Source organism: Chironomus tepperi, unplaced genomic scaffold (genome assembly GCF_022539635.2).
Source record: "Chironomus tepperi strain 1889 unplaced genomic scaffold, CSIRO-AGI_Ctep_v1 contig_467, whole genome shotgun sequence".
Classification (NCBI taxonomy): Eukaryota; Metazoa; Arthropoda; class Insecta; order Diptera; family Chironomidae; genus Chironomus; species Chironomus tepperi.
Window position 1 is genome coordinate 427,799 of NW_027226589.1, and position 13,319 is coordinate 441,117.

At 28.3% G+C, this 13,319-nt stretch overlaps 2 protein-coding genes across 3 annotated transcripts in view; both read right to left on the minus strand.

Moving 5' to 3' along the window:
• Window positions 1-13,319, minus strand: part of LOC139099458 (chymotrypsin-2-like) — a 161,840-nt gene that overhangs the window by 147,603 nt on the left and 918 nt on the right. For both annotated transcript variants that reach the window (XM_070651919.1, XM_070651918.1), the window contains 4 exons: window positions 12,998-13,254; window positions 12,785-12,933; window positions 12,701-12,718; window positions 12,485-12,631 (listed from right to left, as the gene is read on the minus strand). In XM_070651919.1, the coding sequence (XP_070508020.1) occupies window positions 12,499-12,631; window positions 12,701-12,718; window positions 12,785-12,933; window positions 12,998-13,254 (557 nt within the window). In that variant the 3' untranslated portion in view covers window positions 12,485-12,498. The remainder of the gene's footprint in view (window positions 1-12,484; window positions 12,632-12,700; window positions 12,719-12,784; window positions 12,934-12,997; window positions 13,255-13,319) is intronic.
• On the minus strand, window positions 4,636-10,332 carry LOC139099335 (polycystin-1-like protein 3). Its single transcript, XM_070651759.1, has 3 exons — window positions 9,935-10,332; window positions 6,544-7,107; window positions 4,636-6,482 (listed from the first exon to the last, which is right to left on the minus strand). The coding sequence occupies exons 2-3, from the start codon at window positions 6,815-6,817 to the stop codon at window positions 5,248-5,250; spliced, it is 1,509 nt and encodes a 502-aa protein (XP_070507860.1). The 5' UTR covers window positions 6,818-7,107; window positions 9,935-10,332; the 3' UTR covers window positions 4,636-5,247.

Below are 13,319 nucleotides of genomic sequence, written 5' to 3' on the forward strand. Positions count from 1 at the left end.
AAAAACCTTTGACAAACTTCACTTTGTAAAACAAATAGAAAATTATGCAAGATGAAATGCAGTCTTTTAAAAACGGACACAGATAATTTCTATACATAAAGATTTAAATCCGCTTAGGATTCAAAAAAGATAAATATAAATTAAAAGAAATTTACTTATGAATGCTTTATAAAAGCTCATCACTTCCTTGCAACAATTTAAGTACAAAAAGCTTTTTCATTAACAAAAAGAATTATTATGAATTGAAGCTCCTATAAAACCCCAAAATAATTACACGTATCCAGCATTTAATTTTGTGAAATTCTCAAAGTAACACACCAAAAACTAATAAATTAAATGAATAAATTCATAATCTTTGTCATACTTATGACAGTTTTGTCATATGTCGAGTGTGGAAAAATAAAAAAGTGTTTTCAACTGTCAGGATGTGATCCTAAATTAAAAAATACATGCAATGGAACATGGATCAATGAAACTTGTGAATGTAAATGCATACAAAAAGAGGCATGCAAATTAAATCATATTTTTAATACGCAAACATGTCAATGTGAATGTCAACAAGACCCGAAGTGTCCTAGCGATCGATGGATTAAAAACCAATGCAAGTGTCTGAAAATTTCAGCAAGAAGGTTTCCAAAAATTGCACAAGATTGAAAAACAAACTGTTATGCTTTAAGAAATTGAATTGAACAAAAATAGTGTATATAAATAAAATATAAGCTTAAGGAACTCAAATACGTTTTTTAAATATTTTATATTATTAAATTGTATTTTTCTGACATTTCCATTCATTTGTTAAAATTATCTATTTTTAAGTAAATACAGAGTTGAAGAACTTGGTTAACTTTTATATGAAATAATTGACTAGGCTTCATATAAAACTTGTGTCTATTTTAAGCTCTGAATACATTAAATTCGGTGAATAAAGCTGTTTATGGAAACAAGCCTTTATTTCTGTTTTAACTATCTGTTTTATTGACTAAATATCATTTATATTATTGTGTCCAGAAAATTCATTCATTTCAAAATTAAAATTTCACGAGAAAATGATTTGATTTTGTAAAATTTTCTGATTAAAAATAGTTAACTAATTAAATTTATGACGCTACATAGTTATATGTCGAATCAATGTGAGTGCAAAATTAGTAATATGGCCTAAGTTTTGATCAAGTTTTGATCTTATAGAACGTGGAATTTTCGGAATGAATATTGTTTAAATAAAATTTACTCTTCATCGATACGGCTCCTTATGTTTGCTGAAATTTAAGCGAATTGTAAAGTCAGAATTTCTAGTACATTAAATTACTATTTTTTGCTTTAAAACTACTTACACTTCGTTGGCAGTACAAATCAATTTAATCCATGACCTTCCAGAAATGTCTTCTCAAGTTGAGTCTATCGCTGGTCTCCACTTACTGTTTCCAGATTTCGAGTGCAATACTATTTTGACCGACAGCTTCTTTTCATCGAGATCTTTTGCCGCTCACATGATTGTTTTTTATAACTTGCATTTATTAGATAGTTGTGCAAATTATAAAGCTACTAACAACTGCTCCTGGAGTTATTGATATTTTTTGATATTATGTGCTAACCCTGAAAAATTAGTAATTTTTGAAGTTTCCAAAAAGCAGTTTTTACTTAATTTTAAAATTGCTTTTCAATTGTCAAACAGCAATTTATTGTGTTTTTTTTTTTTTTGCTTCAACTTCTAGAAAAATCCTTAAAACAGCTTTTATTGCGTCATAAAGTCATGCGTATTTTTCGTGTCTTAAAATAAAGACTTCATCACACCTGAGTCTAGTGTCGCTGGTTGTCAAGTAACTAATATAAAAAAACAAATGTATTTTACGAACATTTGTCGTACTCAATCTACTTACATTGTGCGGTCTCTTTTCAATACAAAACATATTTTTGTATGGAGACACATCAAGAACAGAAGATGGAGCTTATTTTCTGAAATATTGACTTTTTATATTTATACGTAAATTAAATGCGTTCTAAACTATTTGCAGGAAATTCTAAACTATTAGCAGTAATTAAATGCTATTAATTTAGATTATAATACCTACTCGCATCGCTGAAATCCTTTTGTATCCAGTGATATTACAAAGTAGTAACTGTTTTCTAGCTGCAGTATTCTGAATCTAGTCAAGTATATTGGCTGGCAAGCACATCAACTATTTTACTAATATTTTCACGATTCACAATGTTCGGTTTACACATCCCTTATCTTACATCACGGTACAGGAGTCATTCACAAAGGCTTATTCAGGAAAGAAACACACATAAATTTGAAGATATAACCATCTTTTTAAAACTAACCCCTCCACTAACCCTTAACTGCCTTTAATCATTCACATATTATTAAAATTCTATTAAAAAATAAAAATGTTTCTTAAAATCATTACAATTCCTTTTAAATATTTTTATTCATAATTTTATTATTCTATTACACATACATAACTATCATGATTCATGACGATTATCAATGTTGCGATATTATTTCTTAGATGTTTTCTGTTTATTTTTTCTTCTTCTTAAATTTCGCTTTAGATTATTTTTATAATTTAGTTGAATCTCAGGGAGAATAAAATTTGAGATATTTTCATTTAGACAAAATTAAACAAATTGTTGATGTAGAAATTTTTTGAAAATAATTGTCTAGATCAACAATTCATTTTGATTTATCCAAGTTGCTGTCATCCTTTCTATTAATTTAGAATTTATTTTTTTATAATATTTTTTCTTAAAGAATCTTGAGAATTATGTAAGTATGCTTTGAGTGGATTATGCACAAAAATTATTTTCATTATTTTTTTTCTATAAGAAGAGGACAGGAATATTCTTTATACGACCATTATGATTTTTTTTGAAAATTTATCTTTGAGGTGAGAAAAATTCATATCATTTGCACATTCATGTGACTAAATAAGCTATAATTGATCAAACAACTTTGACAGAACTCCATTGTGGAGGCGACTCTAATACATAGTTTTTTGAGTCCAAACATGCATATGTTCGTATTTTTATTGATTTCAAACTTAAGGCTTCCAAGAATCTGCAAGTGATACGGAGCTTTTGGAAAATTTGTTTCGTTTTTATAATAAGTCTCAAATCATTAAACACAGTAATCCTTGATATCAGAACTCGAAATCGATTCGGATTTTGTATGGAAAAGTGAACCAAATCGAATTTGAACTCTGGTTTATAACCATGAATATATTTAGATTATTAAGGAATGAGGCTCAATAAAATCGTTTTTTTCTCTTGATTCTGAATAATTTGTATCTAGTTTATTACAAAACATTCTCACAAAGCTCACAATTGTAAATATATCTTCACACAATCATACGCTTTTCAAAGATATTAATCTGGCCAAGCATAATGTTTAGATCAAAAAATTATAAATTAAATTTTTTGATCTGAAAATTCTTCTTGTTCAGATTTAGGGATTGTTTATAATTTTTTTTATCAACTACCTCAGCAATTTTTTAATTAAAGTTTTTTTTTAATATTTTCCATTTTTAGCTTATCTTCTTGAAAATGAAAATTAAGTTATTAGCTCTGTTTTAAAAAAAAATCGATAATTTTTTGAAATAATTTAGAATAAATAACTCAGTTGCAAAAATGAAAATTCAAAATTAACTTGAAAAATCTTAATATAATTTTTTTTTCATATGATAAAAAATATTTATAAGTTGACAGTTAAAAAAATAAATTTAAAACTAAAATTTGATTTTCAATTTTCAAGAAAGAATTTTCAGCATCGTATTATCCATAAATATTTTCATTAATTACGATTTATTTAATGCAATAGACAGTCAGATGGAATTATTAATTATTTTTGAATTTTGTTTTAAATAAAAATTAAAACATTGAAACTTTTGTTGAAAAAAAAATTATTATTTCTTTACCTTTTTAAATCATATTTTTTCATGAATTTTGTCCAAACAAAGCTCAATTGTTTGCTTAAATTTATAAAAAAAGTGTTCTCAGTAATGTTTCGTGTTCTTTTCGAAAATCAAATAAAACAGTTGTTTGCAAAGATTAAATATACCTTTAAGCTTTATAAAAAAAAGTTAAAAAATCTGATTTAAATTTTTTTTTTAAAAAAATTTGACTTAGTTTTTTTGATAAAATCTAAATTCATTAATTTAAAAATTAAAAAAAAATTTAAACTGGTAAGTCATATTAGTTCAAAAACTATATAATTGGTAAATTTCAAAAATTTAATTCATTACTAAGAACAAATTTTTTCAAAAATAAATTAAATAAACTCAACAAAAATTTTTATTTTAATTTCAAATATTTTTATTTCAACTAATTGTTTTTTTTTCTTTGTTAAATTAATTAAGCAGCCTAAAACAAAAATTTGTTCCTGATTTCAAGTTTACATGAGAAAGAATCATGATCTTTAATTTATTTTATTACTAATCGTATTTGTTTCAAAAAGCAAAATAAGTAGTTTGAAGTCATTCTTTAATGTCTATAAATTTCAATCCAATATAAAAGTTGTAATTATTTCAGAAAGATCTCGAAAGTCAAAAAATTCTCTTTTTTTCTGAAAGGAACATAAATGAATAATCGAGCATGAGATCATAGTGATGTCATGTTGGAGTTGGATTTGTGCACAAATTTAATTCCAATCTGACTTTATTCTAAACTCATACCGAATTATTCATATTTGTGGAATTCAGTTTTTTGTTATTCTTACTCTCATTTCGCGTCGTACTTATCTTCACTTACAAATGCAAACGAATTAATTCTTATGAATTTTACAATAAGCAGTATCTATGTCTTAATGATTATACAATATATAGACTTAAGGACAGAGTTGTTGGATACAATTTGAGGATTAATAAGTGAATTTATGTGGTAAAAGCCGGTTGTACTTAGAGCACTTGTGCCAGGACTGAATCAAGCACTTAGTCAGATTCACGCAGGGTAAATCATTGATTTTTGCAAATTCACTTAAAATCCCTCAAAATTCTGCCCAATCATTTATATTTCATCAATTCGTTTTCTGTCGACAATTCTAAAATCCATCGGAAACTTTTTCCTACTTTCACAATAAATAGTTTCCAACTCCTACAATTCGACATCACAAAAAAATATTTAAAAATGAAGTCACAAAATTCATCTTATTAATTTTATTTTGCATGAGAAAGAAAAGCTAATTAACCCGTCATATTCATAATATAAATATGTTTGTATGTATGTGTACGTAAATTGAGAAAAAATGAAATTTTAATGCGTAACACGAAATGGAATGAACACTTGACTCCGCTCAATAAAGCTCCACGTCTTAGGCTGTGGCTTTGTAACAGCATTACTAATTTTATCGTCCTGTCTCAAAGTTCTATTCAATTCAATTAGTTTACGTTGTGTAGCCATGACATAACGTTGGGCATTTATCTTTCTCATATTAAATGTATTCAACGCTAATGGACGTGGTTGTGTTGTATACCAATTTGATGCTGTCAATTGTGTTGATGTCTCTGCTTGTGGTTCCTTTAAAGCAGGCTTTAAAACTTTTAGATCTTTCAAATCAATTTCCGTATCAATTTCTGCCTCCAATGGCTTCATGACAAATGATCCATCAATAATTACAGCTGGTGACGGTGTTACAATCCATACAGATGGTGGTGCCTCATTTGTTGTTGTAATTGGCGCTAGTGGCGGTGGTGACGATGACATTATAATGCGACAAGTTGTCGGTGCTGCTGATGCAGTCACAATTGTCTGTTGCTGTGGAACAGAAGTGCTAACAACAACTGGTAGTGGCGGTTGCAATACCGGCGGTGCTAACGGTGTTGATTGGAATGTATCTGTATTGTTGGTAACTATTTGTGGAGCTGATGTTGTAACAACTGAAATTGGCTGTTGTGGTTGTGAATGTTCCATTGTCTTACGCTTTTTACGACGTGGTTGTGGACTGTTACTTGCACTTGATGATTCTGATGGTGCAATGACTGTTGTTGGCTGTGGAGTTATTGGAACTTGAATTGGCGGCGGTGGTGGTAATGGCGGTTGAGGCGGTACCTCAATTTGCATTGGAACTGCATCATTTGAATTATCTGATGGTGTTGATTTCCTTTGAATATGACGATGTCGTTTTTGTGACGTTTCAGTCGATTGAGAACTTGATAATGATGACTTTTCAGTATGCTGTGTGACTGAAATCTTCTCAACTGCATCCTTAATCTTCTCAATCTTTTCGACATTTCCATATTTGTCTGGAATCTTTTCTAATTTAACCATTGGATCATGTCGCATGTCAATGTGACGCTTTAGTGCCGTTGATTTAAGAATCTTACGGCAGTGTCGACATGTTACAATAGCAAATGGATCTGTTTCAGGACAGTAGCCATATAATGGAATGTCACGTCGTTTAAGACGAACAAATGAACCTCGATTGTGACGAATTTTTGTGGAAGTTGTTGGAAGAGCGAGTGGATCTTCATTATCAGTCTCATCATCACCTAAAATTTTAATACAAACTTTTAGTAAATTTATTTTAAATATTAAATTGCACAAAATTACTTGATTCACTCGTGAATGTCTCACCAAATGACTGCCATGATTTTCCTTTTAAACTACTCAATTTCATTCGAATTGAACTATTGATATTGTGCTGCTGCTGCTGCTGCTGTTGCTGCTGGTAATTTCCATGCATTTGTTGTTGGACATCCTGTCGATGAGATCGATGATAGTTGTTATACATAGTTGCATGATGACTACTTGTTGACGGTGAACATTGCTGATAATTGTTACTATTCGGATTGTGATATTGTTGAGAGGACAATGAATGAGCCATGCAAGAAGGAAAAGCTTCTTCTTTTTTACTTGATTAAAAGTCTTGTTCTCTTATTTATTAATTATTTCTGAAGATTTCCTATTTTTATTTTTTAGATTTGATCAAATTTGGTTTTTGGTGGACTTTTATTTTTCTCAGTTCTGTTAAGATGTCCAGTCTGACTAAAGTTGCATTGATTTTTTTTAGTTTTTGATAATTTTTGTGTTGATCAGATTTCAGTCAAAGATGATGAGATAATTAGTATAATTTTTAAATTTTAAATGTCGATTAGCTGCTTTTTCAATTTAAATCTGAAAAGATGATTTTTAAAAATTGAATTAATTTTCTAATTTATTGATAGATTTTTGCATTTTACTTTTTTCTCTTTAAATTGACCTTTTTATATAGTTTTATTAAAATTTTTAATATGAAGCAATTATCTACTTAAAATGCTAAAATGCTGCTCATGAATCGTTCTGAATTTCAAGCCAGTAAATGATCAAGTGTTTGATGTGCTTGCAGAATATTCATAATAATCATTGCAATAATCATTATGGTTTTCAATACTGATGAATATAATCTATATAATACTGGTAGTGAAATTCCTAATATTCATGGATATTTTCGGGCAATTTTACTAAAGTTACGTTTAAAATCTACAGCCCCAAAGCCTTAACAACAATCTAATTGAAAAAAATGCACAAATTACTTAATTTATCACACAATCATCACATTAGTATCTTACGTCAATTCTATTGTTTTGCTGAATTCCAAAAAAAAAGTTCATATCAACGAGAATTAAGCATATAAAAATAATCAAAATCAGCTGATTCATTCAATTTCATTTGCTGACTGAATCTGCAGTATACTTTAAAATCTTTAACTGAAAATGACTCATGTGCATGTGAGAGAAAGAGAGAATTTTTTTTGGCAAATATGATATGATAACGAATTAAGTGAGAGGATTTGCACACAAAAAAACGGAGTTACATGAGAATAAAACTAAATCGATGGATATAAAATTTTCATTCATGACTCATGAATAAAATAAAAAAAAAATACAGAAATATCGTCTCATAGAATGCACAAGTGTGTTGAAAAATTATGAATAAATTTTAAAATTCAATATTTTAATAAAATCATTCTAAAGAAATTTCAAAAAATTTTAAGAAACTAAAATTTATAAAACTCAAAATTTAAAAATTTGTAAAAAAAAGTAAAATTTAAAAAATGAATTTGAATTAATATTTGAATATAAAAGTCGTTAAATGCGAATGCTGTGAGCAATACATCCGAAAAAAATTATAAACATTTAACTTTACTTACAAAAACACTCATTTGAATTCTTAGTAATAAGCACTTGAAAAAGTTGAAATCTAATATCATCGTTTGTGAATATTATAAACAAGTAGCTTCTGGTAAAATTGCAATATAAGTTGCTGGAAAATTATTAAACAATGAAATTTGAGTACACTTTATGAAAACATATAAGTTGGAATTTAGTTCTTATTTTCTTTTTTATACTGTGTTAAGCATCAAAATTTAAAGAATTAAGGAAGTAATTGATTTTGATTCAAAACCTAACTCCCTTTTCCTAACAATTATTTTATGAAAATCTTGAAAGCATTTGCGTCTTAGCTTTAACTTTAATGAATTGTAAATAAACAAAAGGATATCGAGTGTAGGATATTTTTTGTGTAGGCAAAAGGAAAAAAACAAGTAAACGTCTAACAAACAATTTATTTTTAACCATCTTCAAGTAAAACTTGACTCAAATGCAATAAGAAATAACACAGAAATAAGTACATCATTTAATTTGGATCAATTTTATATGAGATTGATGTTAATGGCTCAAAATAGAATGTTTTTCCTAGATGGTCGCTTTGGGCATCTGTTGTAATGAAGCATCAAATTCTTGATAAAAAGAAAGAAACGTGAGTGAAAAGTTCTTAACTTCAAAAGTTGTATGCATAGTTTTAAGGACGAAAAATGTCATTTAGATGACATTAGTCACTAATAAAACTTCAAATGACGTAAAATTCTAATCTAGATCCATGTTTTGTGAAATCAAACTTATACCGACCAGGAACCGGAATTTCTTCAAGAATTTTTGAATGGGAGAAAGAATGTTTGTATATCTGATAGAAATTCCGAGAATTCCATTGTTTTTAAGTGAACGACTCTTTATTAGTATTTATAAAAAAAATGTTAGTCCTGAGTAGAACAGGCTGCAATCAGTCGACTTTATGTCTAGCTCTAAGCTTGACATTACTAAAACATACCATTACAGTCGAGTTATCGCAGTCTGTTCCAATCGAGAGTTTTGACTAATAAAATTGCAATTGAAATAAAAAACAATTTTTTTTTTCCAAATACGTAGAAATTCAAAAGAATTATTAACAAAAATAAACAAAACAACAACAGTTTTAAGATTTATTAAAACCAAACATCAGAGCCAAATAGCAATAAAAATTGAAAATGACGTAAAAGAATTCTCAAAATAGATTTCAATACCAAAACGCAATATTATATCCACTAAAATTAGAATTTTAATCTATAAAAAATTCTGATCAGCATTCAACAGCCGACCAATGTAAAGCTAATAATGCAGATATTTCACAACTATTATCCCGTAACCATACGAAACAATAATGTCGAGCAGATTCTTTGTGGTTACAACTTTTTTTTTTCATTCAATTTTCCATCCTCGTGAGTACTGCGACTATATTTGTCTCGCTCGCACAATCAAGCACTTTTTAAGGTTCTCTCACAAAACCTGAAACTTTTTTCCCCTCTGAGAATATTTTCTGAAAAAAAAAATCATCATCTTCTTCTTCCGTCCATCCAAAAAGAAGACAGAAATTTACTGTATGACGAAAGAGATTTGATTACAACAACAACAAATCATCATTTGTGAATAGACAAAGAATCTCGAGGCAGACATGCTTGGCCATAGAGGGGGAGCAAAAATTATATTTCATCGGCTTAAATGACACGAGAGCAATGGACATGAATTTTAATTTTAAGTCAACTTTTGACCGGATTTTTATGAAAATTTTTATTAATGGAAAACTTTTTTTTTCTTAAGGTCAATTTGAAGGCGAAATTTTTTTCACTGGAAATTTTTCTCTGACTCACCTTGCGGAGTTTTTGAGGTTCTAAGCGAATTTTTGACGATTTACAAGAAATAAATTTCAATTTTTTTTTTAATTTCCTCACAAAATTTCTTTCAATGAACAAAAAAAAATTCTCACGAGAAACTTTTTTTCTTAACTATGAAAATTTTGATGCTTTATGTTTGTGTTTTGAACAATTTTCAAAATTATTCACAAAATTTCATACACAATTTACACAACCACACAATTATATTCACACAAAATTACACGAAATTGAGGAAATTTTCAAATTTAAAATCAAAAATTTTTATTTTAAAAAATCTTCAGAATTTTTTTTTTATTTCTCTCATGAATTTTTATTCGCTTTTCTGTTTGTTGAGGCTCCTTCCCCGATGCAATGCTTCTCTCAACTGTATAAAGTAATTGTGAGTTGGTATTTAGAGCCATATAATTTACGGTAGCTAGAAAGGGATGCAAACATAAATTTTTGTTCCATCTCTGTCGGTTCGTAGTAAATTTTTGAGGAGAAATGAGTGAGAAAAAATTGATTTTTAAAAAAACTGAGAGAATTTTCGATATTCGAATTTCGAAATTGAATTTCAAAAACAGAAAAATGATCGTTAATACTATATTCTATTTATTTAGATTTGTTTACGGAAGTATGTTGACTGCTCCAAATTAATAAGTTATGTAAGAATTGTTTTATCGGAATTTTTAAATCTAAACTAATTCAAAATTTAAAAAAATAATATTTTTTGATTTATATATAGAAATTTAATAAAAGGTAATTTTAATTTAAATTTTACAAATTTCTTTTAATTTCTTCTATAAACTGAAATTAATATTCAAAAATATAATATAAATACTAACTTCTTAACAATTTCGATATATTAAAAATGATATATCACATGATTGCTAATTAACAACTGTTTTTATTTAATTTTCGTGCGATCATCTGAAATCGGGACACATTTGGAAAAAAAAATAAAATCGGAACATTCTTAAGTTAGGCATCAAAGGGGTCGGTCAATTATCACGCTAACTTTTTGGGAGACAAAAACCTGCGCCAGAAACTGACAAGAAAAGTGTCGAAAATAATTAATTTTCTTAAAAAACTTTTTTCAGTGCTGGGTTTGAACCTGGACCTTCAATCGAAGAAAATCAATTTCTTTATTTCAACATCTTAATGTTAATTTAATTTTATGTTATGTGTTTGGGTATTGGCAATTTGCAAGCGGTAGCCAGTGATACAGCCAGCTACAGGCGTCAACTGAAGAAGGCTATGGATCACACTTGATCTATACTGCTAGCGAATTAAGTAAGTATGTTAATGTTAAAAATTATAAAAACACTCAGATAGAAATTTTACATTAGTTTACATTGGTTGCAGATATATTAGGCGAACTTCAAATTTTTCACAAAAACTATGATTGAAAAAAAAAAATATTCCATTCATTTTTTGGCAATCATCAGCAATTTTTATATCAGTATTCAGTTGTCTTTAACTCGATCAACATTTGAAATTACTAGTTCCATAGTTTGTATCATGGAAGGTGCATTTCGTTTTCTTTTAGTCGGTATTATTTTATTAATTGGCATAAATGCAACTGAAAAAAGAGAAAAAATTGCCCAAATTTTTCAAGAAAATTCTATTTGTATGAAAGAATCAGAAGCACTTACAAAATGTGTGATATTAAACAGCGGAAATGCAGGTAAAATGGAAAATATTTAGTTCTGTTTAAATATTGACTAAAGAAATCATGACAAAAATCGGTGCAGAGAAATCTTATTGACGACATGACATAAATTACATACTTCTCTTTTATTACAATAACGTCTCTTAAAATGACAAATTGATGAACTTAAAATTTTGTAATCAGTAACAAAATTATAACCCCTCCAAGAAAAAGAGTTTCGAAATTTCCAAATTTAACTAGTGAAAAATTTAAAAATATCAGTAAAACAATGTATTTATTTATTTATTTGGTTGATCATACAAATCATGACCATGACCTCCCATAGATGGCGCTTGAAATTGGCTTTATCGCTCGTGGTAGGATACCAATTTCTATCGACTGCCTTTTTAAAATTAGCAAAATTAAAAAAAAATGATCATAATTTAAAATAATTAACCATTAATTTTTTTGTTGTTTCTTTTAAGATATCACAATTAATGCATGTGAAGCAGAGAAAATGCAAATGAATTTGTGTATCAAAGCTAGCATTTCTGAAGTTCAAGATGATGAAGCGTCGATAGAAAAAATAGTGAAACTGTAAATATCAAGATCTCTATGACATTGAAAAGATTTTATAGCGAACTTTTTTTTCGTAAATTAAGACATTTAAGTTGAGAGTTAAACTTAAATGTCAATAACTTCTTTGAATCTCTAAAAATTGTGGAATATATGATTGATAATTATAATAAATATGAAAAAAATATTCAAATTTTTTATTGACTTATTATTTATCTAAAAATCTACAAATAATTAAAACAACCACAACCAAAACTATCTACAGTAAAATATAAACCCAATGCAATGCAAAATTAATCAATTCATAGAGAAGTAAAAAAAGTTTCTAACACTTTTACAACATCTGACTCATCATCCATGCGCGGTATGAGCTGACTCGTGTGTAAACATCGGGAGAGCCACTGGCGCAAGGAATTCCCCATGATACAATTCCAATAACATTTCCGTTTGAAACGAGTGGACCGCCACTAATTTTTGTAATAATAAAAATTTATATAAAATCGAACATTTTTAATCAATTTTCTTTTTTCTCTTACCTGTCTCCCATGCATGTGCTTAAAATATTTAATAAAGATTTAATTAATTTAAAAAAATTCTAAAACACGATTACAATGACTCACCCTTGTCCAACTCTGGTGAATGTGCAAATAATGCTATCAAGAATTCTTTGTGCATTGGCTGATGAGAATTTCCGTCTACATTCGTCGTTTGTGATTGTTCTCAAACCAACCCACAATAATCCAGTGGAACTTGGACCATTTCGTCCAGTCTATTTTTTTAAAAAGATTTTTTTTAATATTTAATAATTCCAATTATTTCTGATTTCATCAAACCTGTCCAAATCCAGTAGCAACAGCATTAGCACCTCCACCAATAAATGTACTACCCAAAGCAACTGGTGCAACCATGTTGTTGAAGACAATCGAGTTCATAGTTTGTATCAATGATACATCATTTTCGAGTGTTTGAGCTTGATAATTTGGATGATTGATGAATCTAGCGAGATTATGAGTCACACCACCAGTTGATCGATGAATTGCTCCAACTACGGCACGTGTATTTCCAATTGTTCGTGGAGCTGTGCAGTGGGCTGAAAAATGGAAATATTTTGTGATTATTTTGTTAGTCAGGGTAATTCAATTGGCGCTTTCACAT